The 13,660-nt window shown below is 41.4% G+C and overlaps 1 protein-coding gene across 3 annotated transcripts in view; it reads left to right on the forward strand.

Annotated features, from left to right (window-relative positions):
* AFF3 (ALF transcription elongation factor 3) overlaps positions 1–13,387 on the forward strand; it is a 560,304-nt gene extending 546,917 nt beyond the window's left edge. For 2 of the 3 annotated variants that reach the window (XM_027128817.1, XM_027128819.1), the window contains 5 exons: positions 1,882–1,953; positions 4,000–4,093; positions 6,423–6,472; positions 6,610–6,833; positions 9,712–13,387. In XM_027128817.1, coding sequence (XP_026984618.1) covers positions 1,882–1,953; positions 4,000–4,093; positions 6,423–6,472; positions 6,610–6,833; positions 9,712–9,833 — 562 coding nt within the window. In that variant the 3' untranslated portion in view covers positions 9,834–13,387. The remainder of the gene's footprint in view (positions 1–1,881; positions 1,954–3,999; positions 4,094–6,422; positions 6,473–6,609; positions 6,834–9,711) is intronic. The other variant, XM_027128818.1, reaches the window with a different exon arrangement.
* Positions 13,388–13,660: the final 273 nt, after the last annotated feature.

The raw sequence follows: 13,660 nt of genomic DNA on the forward strand, positions 1-13,660 counted from the left end.
CTGGAGCCTGTGCTCCTCAACGGGAGAGGCCACAGCAGTGAGAGGCCCGTGTACTGCAAAAAAAAAAAAATCTACATTTCTGAAAACTAAAAACAAAGGAAAACAAAAAATCCTGAAAGCAATGAGAGAGGAATGACACATTACCCGTAGGGGGACACCAATTCAGATAACAGCTGACTTCTTATCTGAAACCATGGAAGCCAGAAGGGAGTGGCACAACATTTTTTAAATGCTGAAAGAAAAAAACTGTCAAACTGTGAACTCTAGATTCAGTGAGACTTCATTCTTCAGGAATAAAGAGGAAATAAAAACATTCTCAGACTAAGGAAAACGAAAAGACTTTGTTTCTAACAGACCTACCTTTAAAGGTTGGCTAAAGGAAGTTTCTCAAACAGAAAGGAAGTGACAAAAGAAGGAATCTTGGACCAACAGGAGGGAAGGAAAAACAACATAAGAGCAGAACTATGGGTACCTGCAATAAACTATCCTCCTCATGAGTTTTATAAATCATAGTTGATGATTGAAACAAAAGTTATACCACCATGTGATGCTCAAGACAGTGTTATTTAAAAGCAGTGACATGGAAGTAAGGTTTCAACTCTTCAAGCAAAGTAGAAAATATTGATACCAATAAATTGTGATGAGTCACATATGTATCTTGTAATACCCGGAGAAACCACTATGAAAACTAAGCAAAGAGATACACTCAGAAACACTACCAGGGACTTCCATGGTGGCGTGGTAATTAAGAATCCACCTGCCAATGCAGGAGACACAGCTTCAAGCCCTGGTCTGGGAAGATCCCACATGCAGCAGAGCAACTAAGCCCGTGTGCCACAACTACTGAGCCTGCGCTCTAGACCTGCAAGCCATAACTACTGAGCCCACGTGCCACAACTACTGAAGCCCGCACGCCTAGAGCCCGTGCTCCGCAGCAAGAGAAGCCACCACGATGAGAAGCCCACGCACTGCAACGAAGACCCAACACAGCCCAAAATAAATAAATTAAAAAAAAAAAAACACTACAAGTCTGCATGCTGTGGAGATAGTGTAATAACAGTATCACTTCTTGAGCAATTTGCAATAAGCCAGCCCACTATGCCAAGAACTTTACAAACACTCTCTCACTTAATCCTTACAGCAATGCTATGGGATCCGCAGTACTCATCTTACTTTATAAATAAGGAAATGGAGGCTTAAAGCTGTTAATTTGTCTAAGTTCTCACGACTGTAAGGACTTGAACCCAGGTCTCCCTGACCATTCCATATACCGCCTCAGCTCTCTCCAAGAGTCTGCAAGTAACTTGGTATATTATTGGAGAAAGGAACAGCCATAGACCTCTGGTTCAGAGAAATAAGTGAGATTGAATAAAGTTCATAAAATCTACTAGTTATGCATCCAGGACAGTTATACTACTGTCAAAGTAAGAGTTCCGTAACAATAAAAAAGGAATAAATGCAAGCATTCATCTAGTACAAGGAATAAAAATTTTTCTGGAGATTGGCCTGGAAGGATTGACCTTTGCTCCCATCTTGTCAGCCACTCAGCCATAAATCAGAATTGGTAAAAATGGGTGTGTCACCATATACGTGGATAATGCTTGAACTGATACCACTCTTGACCATCTGTAGCGTTTGGACTTGTATTGTTAAAGGGCAGGAAGTTGCTAGATGGTCATAAAAGCCATTTTGTTCTAGTCACATCACAATCATGTCATGCTTAGAGAAAATGGGGCAGCCTCAGCTGGCTTCTAAGAAAGAACTGTCAGCAAGCACTATGAAAAACTAAGTATTGGGCAGAGAGAACTTCCATCCTAGAAGATGTTCTGTTGTTAATAAGAAAGCTTTAATTTTTTGTTTTTCTTTCCTTTTTTTTTTAAGATATGCTATGAGACTAAAAACCCACTCAGGCCCCAATGCCACACCAGAGGATAAACAGCTGGCTGCATTATGGTAAGTGCATCACATCAGATGAAAATAGCCTCCCCAGCCTCGTACATCTTCAGTGGCAAACCAGGTGCTGAAATGCACGGTGGCTTCCTAGCACTTCTGACACACCAAACCAAAGGCAATTCTCATGGTGGCCAGGGAGAGCCTGCACCCTGCTGTCCTAGGCATGAGGTGAATTCACAGTGATTGAAAACCAACAGGTCCGTGACACAAGGACCCATTTTTCTCTCTCTCTCTCTGTGTGTGTGTGTGTGTGTGTGTGTGTGTGTGTGTGTCTTAAAATCAGGTAAGTCTGTGTTTTAATCACTTGAATGTGAATTGCGCCAAATGTAATCTCTTGTGTTTAACATTTTAGAGGCAATCAGGATAATTCATCTGTCTCTTTACATGTGGGATTAGTAGAACTGAATCAAGATGATGTATTCAAGTTCTCAACGCATTAAACTGAGGAGCAGTTCATCCCACTTTGATAATAAAAGCAATATTTAAATGTTAATCAACACGTAATAGGTTTTTTTCTATAATGATGACGATTATAACGATAATAATAATATTTTTCCCCTCGACATCGCCTTAGTACTGCCTCAAATCACAGGACACCTCTCTGTTGGTTCCTCCTGTGACGGGGGGCCAAAGTGTCTTTTTCTCTGATGGTTCATACTCCACTTTAGAACCGGATCTGCAAGTTGGAGAATCGAATCTCAGAATAATATAACAGCAACAACAGCAACATACACAAAAGAGAAAACATTAGTTTTGCAACATCACGTCCTCTAGAGTTTGGTGTGCTAAGAAGAGACTCTTGGTCAAGGGTGTATTGTACAACACAGGGAATACAGCCAATATTTTGTAATAGCTGTAAATGGAAAGTAACCTTTAAAACTTGTATTAAAATAAATTGAAAAATTAAAATTGAAAAAATAATTTTAAGAGACTATTAAGTTGTATTTGGTATGTTGGTATTCTAGTATGTCAACACCAGATCTGAGTTAGCAAATAATTAGGAGTGGAAAGCACCAAGGAAAAGTGGCTATGGTGAGGACACGGGGAGGGGGAAGGGGAAGCTGGGACGAAGTGAGAGAGAGGCATGGACATATATACGCTACCAAATGTAAAATAGCTAGCTAGTGGGAAGCAGCCGCATAGCACAGGGAGATCAGCTCGGCGCTTTGTGACCACCTAGAGGGGTGGGATAGGGAGGGTGGGAGGGAGACATGAGAGGGAGGAGATATGGGGATATATGTATAAGTATAGCTGATTCACTGTGTTATACAGCAGAAACTAACAGAACATTGTAAAGCAATTATACTCCAATAAAGATGTTAAAAAAAAAAGTGGGTATGGTGCAGGAAATGCTCTCTGTGCTCTTTTCAAACTTTAAGTTCCTTATTAGGATTAATAAATTAACAATGATTCGTTAATATTATATAAAATAGAATACTAGTATGTAAATAACAAATATATAAACTGTAACATAAAATAGTGACTACTCCCAGTATGGTTTTCATAAAATACATTCATGTCCGTTACTTTATTTGAACTAATTATAGTCCAGTACAGTGGTAGTGAAGGGAATAAAAACAGGTGGAAGGGCTGGCTATTCTTTTAGCAGAGCCGCTGCGGGAAGTCCAGGGTGTCAAGGCAAATCAGAATAAGGTAGTTGTGCCCTGAAATTCACCCAGCAAGCAGTGAGAGCTGTGCGCTAGAGCCTCCTCCCTCCTCTCATGGAGAGAGACTGTCTCCTAGTGGTGGAAGAAGGAAATGACAAGCCCCTCAGTCCCAACAAAGAAGCAGTAAAGCTGCTTTCTGTCTTCATATTTATATTCTTTAGTTATATATATTCTTCTTTTATTCATATTTCTTTATATGAAGTGATATACTCGTGGAGTAACTCCTTGACATTTTGAATTACATTGAACAAATAGGAAGGTCATATGCCTACTGTGCTATGGACCTGGAGTGCACCTGGAACAGCAAGATTGTTTTTAAGTCTTGTTAGCACAGGGCCCACTCATACTTTCGGGGGCTATTCCTCTTTTTCTGCTGCAGTTACCGATGCCTGGCTCTCCTGTACTGGCGGATGTTTCGACTCAAAAGGGACCACGCTGTAAAGTATTCAAAAGCACTTATCGACTATTTCAAGGTACTGTCTGGCTAACAGGCAACATGTTGTACCCAGTTGTCTCCCTGTCAAGGACATTTTCAAGGTAGAATCCATTGCTTTGGGGATGATACAGGAGCTGATATCCACACGAACCCCATTTATGACATACTCGTGGTGTTCAGGGCTCAGAGGATGGCCTTGAGAGCCCATCTAATTTATCCCTCTGCCTGTGTCCAAGTATTTTTATAGCCTCTAAAGAAAGAAGATCCCGTTACCTATCCCAGTGTCCTAGCAAATCCGTCTTTATAGCTAACATAAATTGCTCATGTTCACTTAGAGCTTCTTCCTCTGAGAAGTAATTCCTTAGAACTTCCTCTTAGCTATCTCCAGTAGCTAATATAATTTTTCATAAAGGTGTTATTTTAAATGGTAAGAAATGACTTGTTAGAACCCAGAGGCACTAGAACAGTAGCAATGTGCACGTATAAGGATACAATTGCAAACGGTGCTAACTTTTACCTATCTCAGGGAATGAAGTCATTTTCACTGGGAGAATGAAAAAAGGGGGAAAAAAAGACGAGAAAACCTCTGATGTACTGTTGTGAATAATTCACCTGAGACTTCTGGGCCTCTTCACTGCCCATTTGACTGTAGAAACAAGAAATTACGCCATTTCTACCTCCACCGGCTGTTTGTCAGATACACAACCATCATTTTCGATCTTTAATCCCCAACCTCCACTTCTTGGAGATGATCTCTGATGAGCTGGCTGTGCTGGGCATTCCGTGGGCGATGTCCACCCAGCATACTGTCTGCTTCCTGGTCATGCATGCAGTGACCAGGAGCTAAGCCACTGTCCTGGTCCGTTGATGGTCATCCGTCATAATGACAAGTACTGACACTAAGCCTTTCCCTTTACTTTGGGCGCCTAAGGTCAAGATAAGTAGTTTTTAAAAATTTAGAATCTAAGCACTAATACTAAAGAGAGTTATTACAGTCAAGCAAAACGCTTGAATAGAGAAGGAATCTGAACTCTGTAAGCCACAGAGGTTACAGCAGAACTATTAAGGGATCCAAGATGTTCTTAATGTCTGTAGGCAGTCCATGAAACTGTACGGAACGAATAGAGGATACAAATTAAATATCAGAGCTTCCCCCAGAAGGTATTGGTAGATACCCTAAATCAAAGGCTATTTAAATACTACTTAAAGTTCAGAGATTAGGAAACCTTTAGGAAACAGTGATAAGTGGTCCATAAAAAATGAGTTTTATCAGTACAGCTGGCTCCGAATAAAAGGCCTTTGTCCCCACCCATGTTTTTCTTATAGTCACAGGACTTTAGTGGTAGGGGAAGAGGCCTGAAGGTGATTTTGCCAAATTCCCACATGTAAGGCCATTTCTTACCATTTTGATGACACCTCCACTAAAAACTAAAAATCAGTCACCACTTCATAAAGTTCTTTTTAACCAAAAGAAACACTTTGTCTCTGGGGAACCAGGCTAAGGCTATTTTCTTGTCTCTGGAAGGGAAAATTCAATATTATAAAGTCCATTTTCTCCTTAACAGTCCCATAGACTTACGTCCAAGAAAGCATTATTGGGCTCTCAGGGAGGAAATCTATCTGTACGTTTAGAAGCTTTCCTTGCCAAAGGCGAAAATGTCTTTTAAATGCCTGATGCAAACAACTGGCTCATGCAACATATCCTATATCAGAATTTTAAATAAATCAGAATTTTTGAATTCACTGTTGTTAAGGAAATAATACATTTTAATCTGTTCTTTTAGAAACATTCAAGAGCAACTTCCTTTAAGAGAAATACTTTTAATCTTCATCAGTTAAAATGGTAACAGTTGGGCTTCCCTGGTGGCGCAGTGGTTGAGAGTCCGCCTGCCGATGCAGGGGACACGGGTTCGTGCCCCGGTCCGGGAAGATCCCACTTGCCGCAGAGCGGCTGGGCCCGTGAGCCATGGCCGCTGAGCCTGCGCTTCCGGAGCCTGTGCTCTGCGACGGGAGAGCCCACAACAGTGAGAGGCCCGCGTACCGCAAAAACAAAATGGTAACAGTTGATGTCTCACATATTTTCAGGCATTAAATATATGTCAACAATTTCTGCAAATATGCCCTACGTTTAAAAATAAGACATTCTCATTGTGTCAGTGGGAGGGGCAGCTGCCTCCCACTATCTTCCAGAGAGGAAGCCAATAGCCTGGTAATTAAAAACTCCCCAGATCCAATTTCTGTGAATCTGCATTTTATCTACAACGTCAGCCATTACTTCGCTCAGCAGTCACCTGAGAACACGTTGTTGTGGGCTGTTTAAACTCAAGCAGATGGTACTCACTGTCAATGTTTTTATTTTCCTGCAGAATTCATCTAAAGCTGCCCAAGCCCCATCTCCATGGGGGGCCAGTGGAAAGTAAGTTCATTTTTCCAAAGTGAAGGTGATAAATGAGGTGTTGCATGACACTGGGTAAGGTGCTCCTCTGTTTACAGTGCCCTGAGGGGCTGCCCTACCAACCTCTCCACCTGTTTTCCTATGCTCTCCCCTTCCAGGAGCACTGGCACCCCATCCCCCATGTCTCCCAACCCCTCTCCCACCAGCTCCGTGGGATCTCAGGGGAGCCTCTCCAATGGGAACGCCCTGTCCCCATCAACCATCGTCAGCATTCCACAGCGCATCCACCAGATGGCAGCCAACCACGTCAGTATCACCAACAGCATTCTCCACAGCTATGACTACTGGGAGATGGCGGACAACCTGGCCAAGGAGAACAGAGGTGTGTGTGCCTCTGGGGAGCGTGTGCGTAGTTCAGCCACAGCTCAGGGGGACACCCTGATCCTTGGGCATCAGCGGGCAAAGAAGAAATAGTAGAAGCTGTCTATACTGTGGGAAAGATCAGAGATAGAGATGGAGATAGAGATGATATAGGTACCAATGATACAGACACAAATTATATAGATGAACACACACACATGTTTTTTTCCTTCGGACAGTGAGCTCCTTAAAGGTAGGGATTACATTTTATTCAACTCTGTATTCCTAAAACCTGCATAGTGCCTAGAACACAGTTGGGGATCTGAAATACTGGATGAATTAATTAACTGATGAGTATGAATATTGCTAGCTATTGAAGTGATAGCTGCTTACAACTGAAAAAAAACGTGTTGGATGGGTAAGCTGTATTTCTTTTTAAATAATGTTTGTTTTTACTGATTACAAAAGGAAGGCATGTTTACCGTGGCTAAATTTGTAAAGTACAAAAAAACTATAGAGAAAAAGATTTTTTGATCATCCGTAATCTTGTCACTAAGGAATAACTACTATTAACATTCTATTGAAAAAAAAAAACCTTTTGAAATTGCTTCTCATTTTCTCCAAATATGCATGATTTTTACCAAAATAAGATCATAGTATATATACAGTTTTACATTCTGTCTTTTCTTCATTTTACATTATATCAGGCATTTTCTCATATCACTAACTCATTCAGGAACACCTTTTATGATGACTCTATAATACTTTCAAAATAGAGGTATGCAATCATAAGTATCATGATTTCTCAAACCATTCCCCTGTTGTTGGACATTTGTGTTACTTCCAATTTTTTCCCACTGTTACAAATAACGTTACGATAAGTATCCTAATGTCAATCGTTGTTCATATTTCTGATTCCTGTCATAGGAGGGAGTTGTAGAAGTAGAATGTGGAGGTCAACAGGTATAGATTCTTTTAAGATATGTATTGGTATATTATTAACTTTCTCCCATAAGATTATACCAGTTTACTACTCTTTCTCCAGTGCTGGGTGAGAGTGTGAATCTGAGCTCACTATCAAGCCATTAAATGCAAATTTTGTTCCCATGGTAACATGTGCCTCTGCGGCTAAGATCAGGATGTCCATGATGAGATGAGGAACCAGTGGCACAGATAGGCCTGAGTACGTGAAATTGATAATGAAACCAGACAGGATATAACAGTAGTGCGGCGGTGATGCACCCTGAAAATCCAGTGGGGTGCCAAGGAGGTCAGTGCCAGGGGCTGAGGCCAGCAGGCTCGCCAAAGGAGCTGGCACGGAACAGGATTTTGAAAAGCAAACAGTAGTTGAGTGGCTGAGATGGAGTGGGGTGTATGTGTCACAAGTGGATGAAACAGAAGGGACAAATGTACTAATGTCCGCGGCCAGTTTGGGAGAAGCCTGAGCAGGCCAGGCTCCAGATGGCACTGCCAGCTGCTGCCAGCCGTCCCTCAGCAGAGTTGCACATCGAGTGCAAAGTCCGCACAGCTTCCCCAGACCTGCCTCTCCTCCCCTGTTCTCCTCCTGACCTCCTGCCACGCTGTCCTCCCGGCCCTTCTCGGAGCCTCCCCAGCAGGACCTCATTCAGCACGTACAAGAGCACCTTTGAAAGAATACTCCCAGCTTCTTACTTTCAAGGAGTGCTGTTCAGTGGTCCCATTAGGGCAGCCTGGCAGCCACATGAATTGATTCGTGTCTCTGAGCCACCAAACCGTGATCTCTGCGATGGCAGAGCCTACATTCTTCATCTCAGTGTACCCCCTGCCTCTGCCCTCCTACACCTAGTGTAGTGTCTTGGCAGTAATAAATGTTTAAGGAAAGGACAAACCCAGAGAATGTCCAAGGACTAGAAGGTGACCTCAGTAGAGGTGTTTCAGAACCCATCTGTGAACAAGGACCTACAGTATAGCACAGGGAACTAACTGTACTCAATATTTTGTAATAACCTATAAGGGGAAAGAATCTGAAAAAGAATAGATATATAACTGAATATGTATAACTGAATCTGGAAACTAACACGACATTGTCAATCAACTATACTTCAGTAAAATAAAAATAAAAGACAATTTAAACAAGCTGGATGCTCCAAAAAAAAAAAAAAAGAGAGAGAGGGACTTCCCTGGAGGTCCAGCGGTTAAGGCTTCGTGCTTCCACTGTAGGGGGCACGGGTTTAATCCCTGGTCAGGGAACTAAGATCCCGCATGCCGCACGGTACAGCCAAATAAATAAATATAAAATTTAAAAAAAAAAAGAAAGAAAAACCCGTCTCTGATTCATCTCCAGGAGCCTGGAGCCTCCTCCATCGGACTCCCACCCTCCCCCGACAGGGGCTCAGCACATAGCACAGCTGAGGACAGTGTAAGGGATGACAGAGCTGCAGGCCAAGTTCAGGGTGGGACGCATTACTGCACAAGGAGAATGCAGCCTGAGGAAGTACATTTTCTTTGCTCTTTGGCTAAACAAATGCCCTTCATTTGGGTTGGGTTTGGTTTGGTTTGGTTTTGCCATGCCATGTTTCCTTTGTTTATTCAGAATTATTTCCGTAAAATACATATTTTTCCTCTCTGTCTATATACATGTATATATTTTAAACATGAAGAGTTAAATCTATTAAAATCAGTGTACTTACAGAACAGTGAAAAAATGACATGTAAAACACACAGCATCCATTAAATTCAATATTGTAAATGTCACTCGTTTGAATTAGAAGTCGCCAGTTGAGGGATTATTGGGATAGAGGTGAGCTCTCGGGGGCTTTAGTTTGTCAGGTTGAGCTCATGTCAAGTGATGGGACAGAGAAGGCTTGATTTATAACGAGGACCAAGTGCGTGTCCCTCTAACAACCCTCTCTGTCCCCTAGAATTCTTCAATGACCTGGACCTGCTCATGGGGCCAGTCACCCTGCACAGCAGCATGGAGCACCTGGTCCAGTACTCCCAGCAGGGCCTGCACTGGCTGCGGAACAGCACCCACCTGACATAGGGGCCCCGCCTTCGGGCTGGAGGGCACTCTTGTCTTCACGGACGGCTCAACATTTCTGGACACTGTGCTCCTGAAGTTCCCAGCCACAGCATTTCTCAAACGGCGGTGAATATTTTCTCAGCATCGAACAATGGTCTTTTCTCCCAGGGCATGTGTGTTTGTATGTGTGGGTGTAGAAAAGCTGCCTGTGTAAGTGTGTGAGATACACAGCTCTTTAGAACACGTTTCCTTTGTCTAGTTTCCATAATCCCAGGCTAGACAAAGTGATCAGACGTTTCTGATTAGAGAAAACACGCTTACACACACACACACACACACACACACACACACACATACACACACACACACTTTCTAGTTCAAAGCTAAACCATGACTTCTTAGAACATTCAATGAAAATCTCATGGGTTAGTGAACCAGGTGCAATACAGCACACCAAAAGCTTTTTGACTGCCACTTAAGATCATCTTAGTTCTTATACTTTTGATTACTTTCAGTATTAATATACTCTCCCCCAGTTATTATTTTTTTGACTGTGTGTATTCATGGGTAATTGAATAATGAAAATAAGTCAGTTATTTTTGTGGACGTTTACTAGATTGCATGTTACCAAATACCCTGCCTTTTGTCTAGTACCTGCCCCCTCCAGCCAACTTTACTGTCAACTAAACGTGTTAGAAAGCAAGTGAATTGACTCCCACGGGCCTTCCCTGCCCTGCCCCGCAAAGTAGTATGACCATGACACTGAGATTTGGTAAAACTTCAGTGTCTTTGAAAATTCACCAACATGAAAGCAGCAACCACTGCTTTTGGGGGGCTCAGTGAGTGACTGAAATCTCCTGCACACGCCAGGAGCCCGCCCAGCACATGTGTTTCTTCTTCCTGCCACTGTGACCCAGGGGCTGTGGAGCCACGTGGTGTCTGTCGGCCGATATTTTTCAAGTGTTTTCTTTCCATGATAGCTTTCTTACCAGTTTTCTTGGCCAGATGAGGACATTACCTAGGACGTCCGTTCACTCGGGTCTGTATCTGTTGCTTCTCAGGCCAAAAACTATTTGCTATCATGATTCTATCTAATCCTCTCACTCTTGGAGGAGGTGCCACTGCGGGCCTTGAATGCATTTTGATCTGGGCGATGTGTTTCAGGCTTTGATTAGCAAGCTGCTTACTCTACAGAATAAGTTATTCCTGCAAGGATCGCAGTCCTGTCTGGGGTAGCAACGACCAGTCTGGTATGTTTCCGTCTCGCCCTTGATTCTTTTCTTTTTTTTTTTTAATTAAGTTTACATTTTAGTTTTTTTGACATCTTTGTTTACAGTTTTTGTCTGAAACTTATTTCTTCTATTGTCTCTCGTCATACCCTAGGTTTGGTCTTCTTCTTATTAAATATATTTGGATATAAAAATATTGGTTAAAAAAAAAAGAAAAACTCCTGGAAAAGAGGATATACTTCCTATACTTTAAAAACAAAAACAATGACCTTGAGGCCTCTCACTTGACAAAATTGCCCCAAGACGGCCTGAGAAAGGTGATGTGATATGTGGAACAATCCATTTTTCAAGGTGATGGGAACACAAAACGTTTATAACAGATACTGATGGTCTTATTGGTTTGGTTGCAATGTTAATGTCTTTGTCAGCCTGATCTGTAGGTGGGAAATAAGATTGCTGTCATCCCCTAGCTCTAAGCACTGATTTAAAACCTTACAAATGATTGAGTAGCTTTGGTGATTTGAAATTCATTTAAATGAACAAGCGAAGGCTTTGTGCAATTTGCATTTGGCGTTGGCCTTCAAGCATCTGGAAATATTAACAGTACTTCTTTTTTACATTTATTCAACTGAGGTGCTTCTGACATTCCTTTCACTAATTGTTGCTAGAGTTCCCAATCCCACTGGAGTCTCACTTAAGACATTTTGAATTTTTTTTTTTTTTTTCTGGAAGACTGAGGCTTTAGTTGTACTCACTCCTGCTGAATTCTGATGAAATGTTCAGGCTCTCACAAAAAGGGATGGCCCCCAGGGTCCATGGTGCATGCCTGGGGTGCTTTTCTGGTCTTCCCCACCTTTCAGTCTCAGGCCTCGTGGTGGTGTTCACGTGATGTGCTCACCTGTGAAACCCATTTAAACACACAGGTGACCTCTGGCTAGTTGTGCAGGCAGCAGCACGTCAGCACTCGGTGAGTCGCGTTTCCAGAAAAACGTGAAGCTGGTCGTTTGGGGGCCTTCACAGCACGCCGTTCTCAGTGTCTTTTGTTTCATTGGTAGAGCATGTTGGGGGCAGTGGTGGCAGTGTTTTCTCCTTGCTTTGGCATTGATGCTTTTGATAAGGAAGCATCTTCTGATTGTTGCTGGTTTCTTTTAGTTAGCTTTGTTCAAAGTAGAAATATCTTTCTTGTGTTTTCTGGTTATGAAAGTAATACATGCTCATGGTAGAAACTTGAACAATACAGAGAAGTATAAAGTAGGAAGTATTCAGTCCCATTCCCCAGAGACAACACTGCTCATCCTTTTCCTGTATATCCTTCTGGAGAGTCTCCCATTTGAACGTAGAATGTCTATCATCATTTTTTTCTATTTGAAGACATTATTTCATCAGAAGTTCAGTACAAGTTGAACTGGCCTTATCCCTCCATGACCTGAACGGACCTGGATCACAATTGTTAGAGTTACCTTTGAAAGAGAGGAACCCAAATATATTCCTGATCAAAATGTGGGATTTATTACCATTCGACACAGATCAGACTCACGTGCAGAATTGTGCTTGGAAAGAGAGGTTCAGTTAAAACACATTGCTGGAAACTTTCAAATCACAAAGGGAAACTCGGACCCACTGTCTAAAGAGGAATGTACTGGAAAAAAAAAATCTGAAGAGTTGACAAATTGTGTACTAGATTGAACACATGGAATCAATGCAATGAGCCTTCTGCACTAAAACGTACCCTCGTATGTGCAACGATGATGTGTGTATTATATAACAGTGATGTGTACATTTCTGACATCCCATACATAATACACAGTTTGTATAAATGCATACGTTTAAAAATATATATGTACAATACAGCTAACATAAAACTGTAGTACGCCTGAAGGATATGACTAGTGCCTAACATTGAGTATAAGTCACTACGTGTTCAAATCACCTCAGAAGTGCAGTAATTGTTATCAAATTGATCAGTGCAGCCAACCTTATTTATGAACCACATCTTTGAAACTGTGCAGTAGTATATACATATATATTTTTAAATAACATTTTTCACAGTTTTCCAGAGTTACTGTTGAAATCTGTATCACCAAAAAAAAAAAAAAAAAAAAGCAAGATTTTTTTAAATGACATAGACACTCTTCAGACCCAGTAATCTGTGTGTGATTTCCTGTCTGTAGATACCCAAGACACTCTAGCAGTCACCAGCCTTAATGCATGTACAGGATATTATTGTGACTTAATTTATCTGCAGTTTTTAATCCATGTGAAATTGGAATTTATAAACTGACTTGGATTAACTATGTCTGCCTTTCTAAGGTTGCAAATGTTACATTAAATGATTTATGTTATAAATGAGAGGCATCGAGTTGTACGTAAAAAAAAAAAAACGTCCACCAATTTCTGTGAATATTTTTACAAGGAAACTTCAGAATCAAAAATATATTCAAATAAGCATTCTGGTCCCCATTTCATAATCTCTTTAGAATAGACCTTCTTGTTTCATAAAATTTTTAAATGGAGCATCCACAGATTATCATTAATAAGTCTGATATTTTTCATGGGGGTAAAAAGTATGTTTTTCTTTATTGTAAGTATAGTTTACTATTTGTCTTTCCCATTTCCCAG

This window comes from Aethalodelphis obliquidens, unplaced genomic scaffold (assembly GCF_003676395.1).
Source record: "Aethalodelphis obliquidens isolate GAN/ISIS:26980383/991018 unplaced genomic scaffold, ASM367639v1 scaffold35, whole genome shotgun sequence".
Taxonomy (NCBI): domain Eukaryota; kingdom Metazoa; phylum Chordata; class Mammalia; order Artiodactyla; family Delphinidae; genus Aethalodelphis; species Aethalodelphis obliquidens.